General features: G+C 36.5%; 1 protein-coding gene across 1 annotated transcript; it reads left to right on the plus strand.

Moving 5' to 3' along the window:
• The first annotated feature begins 1,077 nt into the window (after positions 1-1,077).
• Positions 1,078-11,598, plus strand: CUNH2orf69 (chromosome unknown C2orf69 homolog). The gene is made up of 2 exons (XM_090268344.1): positions 1,078-1,539; positions 9,623-11,598. Exons 1-2 carry the CDS (start codon positions 1,210-1,212, stop codon positions 10,445-10,447), a joined length of 1,155 nt encoding a protein of 384 aa, XP_090124470.1. The 5' UTR covers positions 1,078-1,209; the 3' UTR covers positions 10,448-11,598.
• The last annotated feature ends 3,038 nt before the right edge of the window (positions 11,599-14,636 follow it).

Genomic DNA, 14,636 nt, shown 5'->3' on the forward strand with positions numbered 1-14,636 from the left:
TGATGTTCCCACTGTTCAAACTGTTTTTGAAAATCCTAAAATAGCAAACAACAGCAAATGTATAATAAGTCATGTCTTGCCCCCATTCTTCCTGTGCCAAGCAATCTCTATGCCTTGCTACCCACTACCAATCATAATAGTACAAAAGCCCCTTTTTCAAGCCCTCTTTGCCAGAGCTGACTGGACCCCATAAAGCATGACTGATGCTCATTGTTTTACGAGCCTTTATCCTAAGGACTAGAAAATTACTGGAAGTGCCCTGAAGGCGCAGAGGCTCTGGGAACTTAGAAAACAGGACATACCATACTACCACAACAGGACCTGACCCTGCACCCAAAGATAAATCAAAACATGTTGTAGCCTACACAAGACCACCTGAAACATCCTGCTCTACAACCACCCCAATCACCTAATAAAAGCTCAAAGCCGCCACCAATCAGGGCTGGTGTATTTCTCTGTACCTAGCCCTTTCCCTCCCTTTAGGAAGTAAAAGTAAAAACTTTTAGTCTCTACACTTCCTTCTCTCTGTGAATTCTTTCACAACCTGAGACACCGACCACCCTAAGAAATCAGAGATACATTAGACTTCATATCCAACCATAAATTCTTGTGAACCTAGAAATAAGGGAGATTCCCTTTAGCTAGGGCACGCAGAAGACGTTCCACAGATTTCTGTACATGGCAGAATTAGTTCACTTATAACTTTGGGACTACATCCCTTTTAAGACTCAAAAAAACTAGAAAACCCTCACCTGAAAGGTGAGCATACCAAAACGGACACAGGAATACTAAAAACTCTATTCTGTATCACTGGGCAGGGACCTTCAGGCCACTCCTGCTGCTGCGCATGCGCCACAGATGCCCGCCTTTTTGCACGTTGTCTTTGGTTCATTGTTTCTTTGCAGTCCTCCGGCTCTTTCTCAGACTCTCGTTGGAACTTCCCGGCAATGGCAGAACTCACCAATCACAAACGTCCTTTCTCAGGCCACGCCCCTCCACTGCCCCCCTCCGGAAACCTGAGTCTGACTTCGCGCTCTTCTGTCCTTCCTTACGCACCCTGCGCGCTGACGTCTGCTTCTGACGCCGTCGACGCCCCCGCGCCGATTGCCGTGGGGGCCGCTCCCACAGACCTCAAGGCGGCCTCTGAAATCCCTTCTTTGGGACCTTGGTCCCCCTCCCCTCAGCCAACCGTTCTTGCGGCGGCGACTCATGTGGGGGTTCCGGCTCCTGCGGTCGCCGCCGCTGCTGCTTTTGCTGCCGCATCTCGGAATCGCCTCCTCACGTTTTCAGGCCGGAACCATGAACTTCGGAGGCAGCAGCTCTGGGAGATGCTCCCCCTCCGCCGAGGGGCGTCGGCACCAGTGCCTGCAGCTGTCCACGGTGCCGGGAGCCGACCCACAGCGCAGCAACGAGCTGCTCCTACTGGCGGCGGCAGCGGCGGAAGGACCGGAACGGCGGGATCTCCCCGGAGACCGGGCGGAGGAGGAGCTGCCACCGCCGCCCCAGCATCACGTTCTCTATTTCCCCGGGGATGTGCAGGTAACCTGGGGCCCCGCCTGGGCACCTGTTCCTTCCTCTTGTGCATGTGTGCGAATTTTCCAGATTCTGTCGTAGCTGGCGCCCGGTTCCTTGCCTCGCCTGATCCCAGCCACACGTGCGCTCACGAGGGTCGCTCCTCCGTTACTCCACGAAATCCAAAACCGCCCCCGCCACACCCCTGATCCCCTCTTTTTGTAGCTCCAGAGTGAAGGTGTCCTTGGAGAGTTACGACCTCGAAGAGTCCAGGCTTCAAGGGAGTAGAATTTGAAACAGAAGGAATGAGACACATAATACTGACTATATTATTCATTCTGTGACTTGGTTTCTCAGAGGAGTGTGTCGGTCTGTGTTTGTGTTGGGCAGGAGACAGAGATGGTTTTTAAATTAGCGCATAGTGTTCCACTGGCAGTAGTAGTTAAAAGGCAAATAAGTAAACGAGCAAACAAAAAACCACGTCAACGCTATGAAATTCATAACCCTAAGAAAGGGAGGGTGGGTGGAGGAAACGGACAGTAAGTACTTGCTAAGCATGTCAGATTTTGATGCTCACCTCAATTCTGTACTTAAGTGTTTTGTGTGATTTTATCTTCATTATTAATTTTATAGCTGCAGGCAAATAACCGTGGATGTGTTGTCCTGGAAAGCTGGGTGTCAGTCTAGATCTTAATCCAGAACTGTTTTGTCTAATACTTGCACCATTAGTTATATGTGGCCATTTAAGTTAATTTAAATAGAATTAAAAATCTGGTTTCTCAGTTTCCTTAGCTGCATTTCTGGTGCTCAGTAGCAGCTAAGGAATGAGCAGCTGTAATGAGTAAGGCAAATATAGAAGAACGCGTCCATCATCACAGAAAGTTCTACGGGTTAGTGTCGGTGTAGACAGGGAAAGCTAGAGTATGGTCATTAAACAATATTAATTTGTTGTTTTTGAAATTGATGCTTTAAAATGATATATTTACAAACTTCGTGCCTTGAGTCAAATGATGATTAAGGTATCTGTAGTTTTGTCTTTTGTCCCCAAAATAATTTACTGATCTAGTTGACTACTAATAAACACTATGAAGAAAAGAAAAAAACACTTAAGATTTAAGGGAAGCAGCTTAATTTAATCAATGCCCTGTGGCTCATTTTGGGAAAATAGCATGACATTGCCAACAGCGACTTCCAGTTTGTGGACCAGCTACTGTGTGTACATCTTTAATAATGATGATGATAGTTTGATAACGAACCTTTATTGAGCACCTACTAAGTGTTTTGTTTTTTAAGTGTGCCAGCCAGAATATGGTTCAAGTCTTCAGATGAGGTGTAAAAAATGCTAATTACAGTTAGAGTAATACCTCCTTTTGTTTTGACATCATCCATTTCTTTATGTAGACTGAAATTCCATTTGCTTTTTGGACAGTGATGTACTATTGATTTATGCATAGTGTTTCAAGTGCTCTAAAAATCCAGGTCTTTTAGAAAAGAAATAGAGGATAAGGCATCAAAAGGCTTTTAGGCCAAATTGCCTAGGTTGGAACCCTGATTTGGCATTTTTTAGCTATTACATCTCTGATCAATTGCAGCCGCCTCAACTATAAAAGAGGAATAATAACTTCTAGGATATCGGTGAGGATTAAATATGTGCCTACCCAATGAATTACAGTTCCTTCTCATTTTTCTGATGACTTTTGATTATGGGGGTAACCCTTGCTCTCAGTGCTTGGGCTTTTCCTCTGTCTACCGTTATTCCTTAGTGATCTCTGTTGGTCTTGTGGCTCTACATACTACCTGTACTCTGACAACCTTCAACATTTGTGTCTCTAGCATGAACATATACCACAAACTTTAGACTTAACAATTGTATGCGCGATATTTTATTTTGGATTTTTAATAGATAAACCTAAAATCTCTGGATCTTTGCCTCTAAACCTGTTTTTCCTGCAGTCTTCCTCATTTCAGTTAATGGAAACTTCCTTTTTAGTTGCTCACTTAGATATCTTGAAGTTACCCTTTAGTCTCTTTCATCTCATATCTTAATCCATCAACAAAGTGGCTTCACCTTCTTAATGTATCTAAAAGTGATCACAATAATCATTTTAAAATGTAAGTCAAATCATGCCACACCTCTGCTCAAAACTCCAATAGCTTCCCATATCACTCAGAGTAAAAGTCACGGACCTCTTGATGGCCTGCAAGGCCCTTCACGAACTTCACCTTTTTCCACCTTGTTGATATTCTGATCATCTCCTTTCTTCTTTTACTTTGCTCCAGCGACACCAGTCTTCTTCAGCTTGTTCATGGTAGGCACTCTTCACCTCAAAAGCTTTGAAGATGCTGCCTGGAGGAACAGTCTTCATGTAGATATATGCAGGATTTATTACCTCACCTGTTTCAAGTCTTTGCTACAAAGTTGCCTTCACATTGAAGCCTTTTTTGATCATCCTGCTTAATAATCAAACATTAGTTATTCATCTTGTTTTTGTCTGTCTTCCACCACTACAATGTAAGCTTCATGTCTGTTTTCTTCACTGATACTCGTCTATGATGCTTAGCGACCGGTGTGTAATAATTGTTTAATAGGTAACTTGTTGAATCAATGAATGAATGAATGTGGCTTTGAACAACACATGAAGGTTTGGTGAGCCTTGGCTATTTTTTGAAATGCTTTTACCCAGGTTTCCTCGTCCATATCTTTGTACTTGATTCTTCTGAGCTTACTGTTTACCCATATGAAATTTACCCTGTTATGTACAGTTCATCTTTTTAGTGCATTGATCCTTTTAGAACCATTATTTTGGGCTGTATCATATATACATTAAATAAGCATTCTTTTTATATTTTTATTCATAACTTAGATAAGTGTTAAACAGAATAGGGCCAAATAGAACTTCGTAGGGTATCATTGGAGGCTTTGACTTGTCTTAACATAGATTCATTGTTGGTGTTAGTTGGATCTAGTTGTCCAGGTGATGATTTTTTTTTTTCCCAGTCCATGTAATTTTAAATCCTAATTAACGTTACTTTCTTGATGTTCCTTTTGCAGTCATCTTTTATTGTACAATATGTTCTTTTTATTCTATACTAGTCCTTTTATCATTTGAATTATAGGAAGGCTGAGGCCATAGTAATTCCTATTTCTTTAGGTACCTCTTGATGTTTTGCTTATCCATCAGTAATGATTTTGGAGGTGGATCAGGGTTCTTTTAAGTAGGTGCTTTCTAATTTTCTTATCTTGCTTTTTAAAGCCTCGGGATATAGACTTACACATCTCTTTTTTTAAAGGGCAAGCTTACAATGTGATACATTTTGACACATATTAAAATTATGTAATCAACACCACAGTCATGTTATACAACATCTCCATCACCCTAAAAGAGTACCCTTGTGTCTCACTTCAGTCAGTTGCTTTTTCTCGCAGCCCCAGGCAATTGCTGATATGGTTTTTGTCAGCCGGAAGAGCTGCACAGGGTCAAGTACATGGGAAAGGGTGCAGGGCTTTCTTCTGTGAACACATCACTTTCCAACACTTACACGTGTTCACCAACCCGGAAGCTACCCAAACCTGTATTTTGGGTATTTTTATAGAGGCTTCATCTCATAGTTGTGATCTGTCATAAACTCCATTTCCAGCCCCTCACTGGAGAATGGGTAGTGGGACTGAAAGTTCCAAACTTCTAATCATGTCTTGGTCTTTCTGGTGACTAGCTCATATCCAGGAGCTCACCAAGAGTTACCTCATCGAACAAAAGACATTTCTATCACCCAAAAAATCCCAAGTGTTTTAAGAGCTCTGTGCCAGGAACCAGGGGCAGAAACGCACGCAGATGTGCATTTGTGCGTGTGTGTGTGTGTGTGTGTGTGTGTGTGTGTTTTGGCAAAAATAGGTTTACAGTTGTTCATATGGAAAATAATACAATAATAAATAATAATATAAGAATAAATTCTGTGTTTCATGTACTCACAACTGTAAACCTACTTTTGTCCCACCCTGTTTATATTTGTTATTTCACACCTGGTCATGTACCCCTAGAACTGTGTCAGGCAGCCGCCTTCTTAGACTGGATCCTGTTATGGGCCTTCTGTTTTGCTTACTTAGCATATCTACCCTATGCCCCCTTACCCTGTTTTTGATGAAAGTACAGCTTGTGTCCAACCAAGTTCTCCTCACTGTGCTATAAGACTAGTCCACCTAGCTTAAATCTTTATCATGAATGTCTACAAATTCTTGGAGATACGCGTCATGTTTTCCTAGAAGTTCTTTGTACCTTCACTTCAGTAGCAGTATGGAGTGGCCCTATACGTTTTTGCAGGTTCACAAGCGTCTGCCTGTGGAGTAAGCACACCTTAATCTCTCCAAGAGATATTCTCGCCACCAGCCTCTCTGAGGAAGAGGAGAAGCATGCCCCCTGCCCTTTACCCCTACAGGGAAAATAACTGTTACATTCCCAACTGGGATGAAAACGCAAAAAAAAAAAAAAAAAACAAAAAAAAAAACCTCTCTTTTCCCAGTTTTTAGCCTTTTCTGTAGATTGACACAATCATTATCTGGGTTGCAGAACCAGTTTTGGCTACTTATTAGCAAGTCCTATGAGAATGTCTGGTGTCTTTTTTTTCTAACACTGGAATACTTATCCATTGTTCTCAGATCTGAGCTTTGACATAACAGTAAGAATCCCATTTTTACATTTTAGTACTCACAGTTCCTTAGTATAATTATTTTCCCCTTATGACCATGAGGGAAAGTTAAAAAAAGAAACATCAAGTTTTTAAATTTACCACCTCCTATATGGTAAGAGACTCAGCAGAGAACCATAAAATCATAAATAACTATACAAATAACTGTATAGTTTCTAGGACCTCAGTTTCCTTAGCTATAAAAAGAATTTGGTTGAGCCCTTTTGGAAATAAGTTCCTATGATAATTTTACCATACTTGTATCACAGATCTTATGTACAGAAGGCAATAGCATAATCCACAAGAAATTAAATGATGGCCTTTTAACATATCTAACAAACTTAATAAGATACAAACTGTTAATGAAGACTTTGAACATCCTATTGGGAAAATTATCAAAGGACATGAAAAGAGATTTAACAAAAGAAAAGAATGAAAATTGCCAATAAACATAGGAAAATAGTCAACCTTATTAGGAATCAGAACATGAAATTAAATTCAAAGAAAGACATTTTATCATAGTAGGAAAGGTTTTTTAAAAATTAATGTTAATAGTATGGGCCAAGGTATGGGAAAATAAGCACTCTTATACTTCTAATGGGAATATAAATTGATATTAATCTTTCTGATCGGAAGTCTAAAAGTTATGATGCAAATCTGTATTTATTGATATGGAATCATACCTATAATATATATTTTTTAAGTGAAATCTGTATATATAAGCTTGTTGAGGGAAGAGTAAAGAATGCTGTCATATACATAACTTGTGTATATATGTATACTAAAGAGAACTGGAATGTTGGACACCAAAATTTTAATAATGATTATTTTTAATTGGTGATTTTACAGAGGATTTTTCTTCTATCTTATGCTTTTGTATATAGACTAAACTTTTATAGTATTACTTTTATACGTTTTAATTTTTTAATGGAAAAAATGTGCATTTTGCTAAAAATTTACGTTTATGATTGTACATTGAAAAGTTAGTCTCCTTTCCCATTTTCTTTCCCCAGGGCTGTCATTGTTACCAATTTATATGTCCCTCTGGGGATATTCTATGCTGATGCAAACTTAAAAAAAAAAAAAAAACATAGCATAGCATATAGGGCTTTTTTAGTCATTTTATAACCCATATGAATATTCATAGAGCTGCTCTATTCTTTTGAAGCAAAAATAAACACATTTTAATTCATATACACAAGTATATCATTGAGATAAGTACTTAGTACAGTTAATCAAAAGGGAGATACATTTAACTAATATGTATAGTACATGACTATTAAAAATAAGGATAAATTCTATATCCAATCCATCATCTAGTGCTGTTGATTCTATCTTTAACATATTCAGAATTGAACTACGCTTACTACCTCCAGTTCTACTACCATTCTGATTCAAGCCACCTTCTCTCATCAAGATTATACTTCAGTAGCCTCTGCTTCAACTGCTGCCCATTCAGACATGTTCATCCTTTCGAGATACAGATTATATCATCCCTCCACTCCAAACCCTATCAGAGCAGAAGCCAAAGTCTTCATAATATCTGTCTTACAAGTCGTGATCAGCAGGCCCCTCCTCCCAAGCACTCTTGCTGGTTTTTGGCAATGCCTCCTGCTCCTTGTTCACTCTACTGGTGCGCCTCTGGCCTCTTGGTTATGCCCAGCATGCTTCCACATCAGAGCCTTTTGCAGTTGCAGTTTCCTGTGCCTGCAGGTCCTTCTCAATTATCACCTTGTTGGAAACGACCCTGTTTTCTAAATAATAATCTGCCCCCTCTCCAAAACCTTGTACTCCTTTTTTCTTGCTTTGTTTATAATACTCCATTGCTCTTAACCACAACCTGATGTTTTGTGCTGTCCAGCCACTAGCCACTTGTGGCTGTTGACCACTTGCAATGTTGTTAGTCTGATCAAGGAAATACATTTTTAATTATATTTAACTTTAAATATAAATACTAATACTCAAGTCAGTTCCTGGAAAAGTTTTAAGTATATTTGAAGAACTTGGTGTGTAAATCTACTTTTTCAACTATAAGATTTATGAAATCTAAGTTCTAAGTATTTCCAATGAAAATGTAGCATTGAAACTGAGATGTGCTGTAAGTGTAAAGTAGAAAATGGATTGCAGACTTAGTAAGAAAAGGAAATTTAATAATCTCAGTTTTTTATATGGGTCACATGTTGAAACATATTTTGGATATATTTGGCTCAAAGTGTATTATTAAATAATTTTCACCTGTTATCCTTTTAAAGTGTAGTTACTAGAAAATTTTATATGTAGCTCATGTTATATTTCCGTTGGACAGTGTTACTAATGGAGTTGTTTATTGTTTATCTCCGTACTTAGAATGTGAGCTCCATGTGGACAGGAGTTTAGCTGTTCTGATCCATACCCAATCAGTAGATATCCAATAAATTTTATAGAATAAATAAATACATTTGAATGAATCTCCCTTTTAAAAAACTGAATGAAAATTAATAGGAAAATAATTTACATGCATGTTATAGAACATAAACCGTTATTCATGCATACAGAATACTAACCAATAAGATCCAATTTAAAAAGGGCAAAAGATATGAGCTTACACAAGTAGAAATTCAGATGGCTAATAAATATAAGAACAGAATTTCATCTTCATTCAAGTTTTTAATAAATCCAAACTAGGATATCATTCCTGTGCCTATGAAATTTAACAAAGATAAAAGGAAAGTTAAACATACCTCTCTGGAAGACAGACGGTATTGTAGTGTATATAAACAACCTTATATTATAAATATTCTTTGACCTAGTTTCTCGATATCTAGGTATTTATTTTTAAGGATGTGATCACAGATGTATAAAGATTTTTCTATGATGTTCATTGCAGCTTTTTTGTAAAACAAAAACTGAAATCGAACATATAGCATTCAAGATGCTAGAGTAATCCAAATAGGTTCAGGATTGCAGCTTTAATAAGAAAATATTTTTAAATTCTATGTTGGTCAAAAACTCTAATAAAGCAAGTTTTTATTTTCAGTTAAATATGTTATGAATAATAAATTGTATGCTTACTAAATACAATTTATTAAAATATTTATAATCCTTCTGAAGTATTTTATTATTTAAATTTGTTATTTAGTTATTATGTCTTTTTTATTTTTTATTGAATTGTTTTAACATTATCATTTATCCCCCTTATACCCTCTTCCACCTAGCTATTATTTCTTATAACCTTGTCTTTTGATGGATTTGAGCTTAAACTGAAGTGATTTGTCCAAAACTTTGTAATCAAAATTATGACAGACTTAAAAAAGTTTTCATTTACAGTATATTAACTGTAGGTCATAATATCTCAACTTTTTCTGCAGTAAAAATGGTAAACTATTTTATGGAAATAATTTTATATAAATGTGTATTTAATGCTTGTTCCATCTTTTTTACCTTTCAGAATTATCATGAAATTATGACTCATCATCCTGAGAATTATCAGTGGGAAAACTGGAGTCTAGAAAATGTTGCCACCATTTTAGCTCACCGGTTCCCCAATAGTTATATTTGGGTGATAAAGTGTTCCCGAATGCATTTGCACAAATTCAGCTGCTATGACAATTTTGTGAAAAGTAATATGTTTGGTGCTCCAGAACACAATACTGACTTTGGAGCTTTTAAGCACCTTTATACGTTATTAGTTAATGCTTTTAACTTAAGTCAGAACAGTTTACTATCAAAGAAGAATGTGAAAGATTTGAGTAAGGACTCCAAAGCATCTAATTGTAGATCCAGTTCTTCTCATACTAATGGTTGCCAGGGAGAAAAAGAGAGCCCCTGTGAAAGCTTTGAGGAGTCTGCCATGGGTATCTACCCACCATCACTAAATGGTGCTTCTTTTACTTTGATTGGATTCAGTAAAGGTTGTGTTGTTTTGAATCAGTTGCTTTTTGAATTGAAAGACGCTAAGAAAGACAAGAACATAGATGCTTTTATCAGCAGCATAAGAACAATGTACTGGCTGGATGGTGGTCATTCTGGAGGAAGCAATACTTGGATTACTTATCCAGAAGTCTTGAAAGAATTTGCGCAAACAGGGATTATTGTTCACACCCATGTAACACCTTACCAAGTATGTGATCCAATGAGATCTTGGATTGGAAAGGAGCACAAGAAATTTGTTCAGATACTTGGAGATTTTGGTATGCAGGTGACTAGCCAAATACATTTTGCAAAGGAAGCTCCTTCCATAGAGAATCACTTTAGGGTTCATGAAGTATTCTGAGACTACAAGAATATTAATGTACTTCAGTGGAAGAGAAGAAGCACTTTGAGTTTTATAAATTCAGATAACATGTAATTCATAGATAATGCATCCATTTTTGCAGGGGGGTGGTACGGGACACACATTCCTAAAATATAAGTGTAATGTGCAATAGTATTTCTTGCTTCTGAATGTGAATAGCATTTAATTTGGACTGGGTTAGAATTAGTTCATTTGAAATACAAGATGGTTTGTGATAATCCTTTGAGGAGACAGAAGACCCTTAATAATGCAAGTTACAGTACAGTCCTTATAAAAGGTAATTAAAGTTGTTATTGTTGGAAATAGTTTATTTTCTGAGCAATGTTTAAAACTTAATTTTGGTGGCATTTTAAGTTATTCCCAGTTTTGGCACTGAAAACTTTTGATTAGAAACACTCCATTTCTCTTCAAACAAAGCAAAGGCACACAGATACTTTCCATCATTTTGGAATAACTGTACCCTGCCTTTATGTTTTGTAAACTTGTGCCACCAAGTGTTTTTTCTCAAGAGTCAAAATATATTTGTTTTCAAATATCCAAGAACATGCAGTAGTGTAAAGTTGGTTTTTAAAAACATTACACTTAAGCACTGTGGCTAAATTTTTAATTGACAACTTTTGGCTAAGATATTTTGGAGTTTCTTAATCTTGGCCCAGAACCAGTTCTTTTTGAGAAAAATGTTTTTTAAATGAACATAATTATGTAAATTGGGTAAAAATATATTACAGATTGAAAATTTTTTCATATCAGTCTTTTGAGAGAGATCAATTTAGGTAAAATATATAATATTCTATTTGTTAGTGCTCTGTTGACAAGGGGACAGATTCTATAGATCTAAGTCAGTGTTCCTCCAGAAGCATGATTTTGTCTGCCAAAAGAAAGCAGCTCTCTGGCCAGAATGCAAAAATTATATTGCTATAAGAGAAGTTACAAGGGAAAGTTTGAAGACACATGATTTAATTTTGGCTCAAAAACTGAATTTGCTTAACACTGCTACATAACTTGGGTGAGGTTTCCTTCTGCCTGTTTTTCTTGACCTAGATAATAAATACAATTTGAGAAACTGAGATCTAGTTAATGTCAACCAACATTGAAACATAGCTGTGTGATTAAAGTAAAAGGTGAGTGTTCACTTTTTTATTGTGTATTTATGAATAGCTTTTGCAGGGCATGAAATAAAGCAGGGAAGAAGTAACCTGCTGCTTCCAGACTGGAAACACAAAACCAAACCGCAACAGAGACTGAAGTTTAGTATCTTAATAACCCAGAGGACCTAAATTTATAAAACTATAGAATAAAAATGTTGATTTCTTGTGTTTTTCCTCCAGAATTATATTTTAATGTCTCTATAAATGTACTCCTAATATTCAGTTATGAGAAAGGATTCTTAGCAAATGCTTAAAAGTAACATCCTGATTCTATAAATCAGAGTATTATCTCTTTCTTTTTTTCTTTAGGACAGAGTAGTTCTGTATTCCTTCAGTTTATTTAAATACCTGTTTGACACCAAAAATTTACAATGAGCCTGACTCCAGCATTTTGTTACTTTTAAGCACCATAATTGGCTTCTTTCACTGTTTCATAGTCCTTGGTTAAATTCGCGTGTGTCTGATGTAAAATAGCTAAGTTACTGAATGCTCTAATGAGGGAGGAAAGAAAGACATTTATTTTTATACCAGTAACTAAAATGGAAAATGTAGGACTTTTAGCAGAATTCATCAAAAAAAAGCTGCAGTTTAAAAATCTGGGTTCTTCAGCTATCCAGTCATGTGAATGCTTGTTATATGCTGAATGGATATTTAAAATGTCACTGGACACCTGGAACTACTGTGTCTAAACGAGACAGTGTTGGAGAGTATTTCTTGAATTAAAATATCAGATTTATTCATATTCAAATACTTTATATAAATACTTCAAATGTGTTCTTTCTCCACATTTGTTTGAAACTATTATAAATGTTAGTGTATTCTTTTGAATTGTGCCTTTGTGTTTGTGTCATGAGTCAACTGAGAAAAGTAGTCATACAAATAATGTGAAAGTTAATGAATGTATGATTGTATTAAATTTAATCCACAGAAGTCTGTTTGGATGTGCTTTATGTTATTATTTTTGTTAAAACTTCAGATCATTATTTGGAAGGAAGCTATTTTCTCTCCACTTGCTAGTTTGGGTTTGTATGTGTTTTTATTAACCCCATGTTTTTTTCAAATGAGTTACTTTAAACCTTTCCTATAAAAATCTCTCTCTTCTCTGCTTTGTATTGCTTCACAAAAATTTGCATTATTTTCATTTCTTCTTTTGGATTCCCTAGAAAGCAGAATTTCTCAAAAATAAGTTCTTCCTTTTCTGTGCTAATTGTGTTCCTTCAGCTCTCCTAAAGAGATTTGGTTAGTATATAGTGTGATTTTTTTTCTCTTTTCATTCCATTCGTGTAGTATCTAAGCACCCACCAAGGACAAGGAAAGTCTAAGCACTAAGGATATAGTACAGACAAAACAGTTCCAGCATGTGAGCACAGGAATGTATAAGGCTTGTAAGGCTTAAGAGATCAAAATAGTCTTAAAAAGAGCTATCATGTTGTACTTTAACAACCTATAAGAAAAACATGCTTTAGAAGATACACATGTAGACAGACCTCGTCTGTAAATTAAGACTGCTTTTTACAAAGGCAGAGACCCAGTAGCTTTAAGATGGTCGTTTAACAGCACTTTAAAAAATAGAATACAACTTAGGTGTATTTAAGATATTCAGACACTTCATAGCCTGTGTGCTTGAAATGAAACTTTAAAAGTAACACCAGTTAAGTGGGTAACTGCCAATCTATGTTAGTTCCTCCTGACTATGTACATCTGTTTTTCAGCACCGGGAGAAGCAGTTCTAACTCCATCCAGACCTGCATTCCAGCTTCCTGCTTTTTTTTTTTTTTTTTTTTTTGGTCAGCTTCTTAACTTCAGCTTAGATATCTGTTGTCGACTTTAGATAGGTGAGAGAAAAGCCTTGTTCCTATAAAGTTATTTCCAAATGTTCACATAACTATTCAGAAGAACAGAAAGATAAATAAGCCTGGTTGACTTATTTTCCCTTGGTTTGATCCACGGAAGTAACAAGTTAATTACTGAATAAATGTATAGAATTCCAGTGTAATTATGTACCAAGACATATACTGTTAATGTTCAGGAAAAGCTAATAATTACAACCTACACACATATTATTCAGATCATTTATCTAAAATAAGGGGCGGAAACAAATTCAAAATACACAATTGCAGATTCTAGTCTGCCCATGTACTTGTCTAACCTCAGAGGCAGTCACTCACTATACTGGTTTCTCGTGTATCTTTGCAGAGATAATTCTGTGTCTATACAAATATGTAGGGGTGAGCAAAAGTAGCTTTACAGTTTAAAGTGTGAAACCTACTTTTGCTCCATGTTTACTTACACACACATATATATGCCTCATTCTTTGACTACATAGTATTCCATTTTTCAGTTACACTGTTTTCTACCTATCCATCATCATTAGTCTTAGTTTATATCCCTTGTGTATGTAGCAAGCAGTACAATAAGACATTTTCTTGCAGAGGAAAACTATCTCTTTGTGAGTCAGGTCAAGCCTCCAAATTGTAGCCAAAGAATAACTATAATATATTCATAAGTATCTGAGATGAGCTGCACTTAAGGGAGAAAGAATGGAGAATTATTAATCTGGTCACCATAACTGTAATTCCAGTTTCTGTCACCCAACTGTGTGAGCCTGAACAATGATTTAAGCAATCTGGATTGATTAGATGATTTCTAAAATTCTTTTTGGCAATAAAATTCTAAGATTTGGAATTCCTGAGAAGTTAGAGCTCACAAATTACGTGTAATATTTTGCACATTAAACTATCTCATTTGGTCTCAACCAGACAGGCAAAAAAAAAAGATTAAAATAAACACCAACATTAAAAATTACGACCAGGGAAATAATTTTAAAATTTCCCAAAGTGTTCATCTCAAGCTTCCTAGATTTCATAATTTACCTGAAATTTCTCAGCAAAGGAATATAATGGAAGCTTGCACCCATTATATGCCTACCCTTAAACGACCTAGTATGTTAGTAGCAACCCTATAAAGTATAAATTCAATTTTAAAGATGAGAAAAATAAGCTTCATGGCTTAATTTGCCT

Source organism: Furipterus horrens, unplaced genomic scaffold (assembly GCF_987537825.1).
Source record: "Furipterus horrens unplaced genomic scaffold, mFurHor1.1.pri manual_scaffold_1, whole genome shotgun sequence".
NCBI classification, from domain to species: domain Eukaryota; kingdom Metazoa; phylum Chordata; class Mammalia; order Chiroptera; family Furipteridae; genus Furipterus; species Furipterus horrens.

Excerpts from the sequence above, each read along its gene's own strand:
- CUNH2orf69 (XM_090268344.1), top strand. The coding sequence starts at position 1,210 with ATGTGGGGGTTCCGGCTCCTGCGGTCGCCGCCGCTGCTGCTTTTGCTG. Across the intron at positions 1,540-9,622 it reads ATTTCCCCGGGGATGTGCAG|AATTATCATGAAATTATGAC; the intron begins GTAACCTGGGGC and ends TTTACCTTTCAG.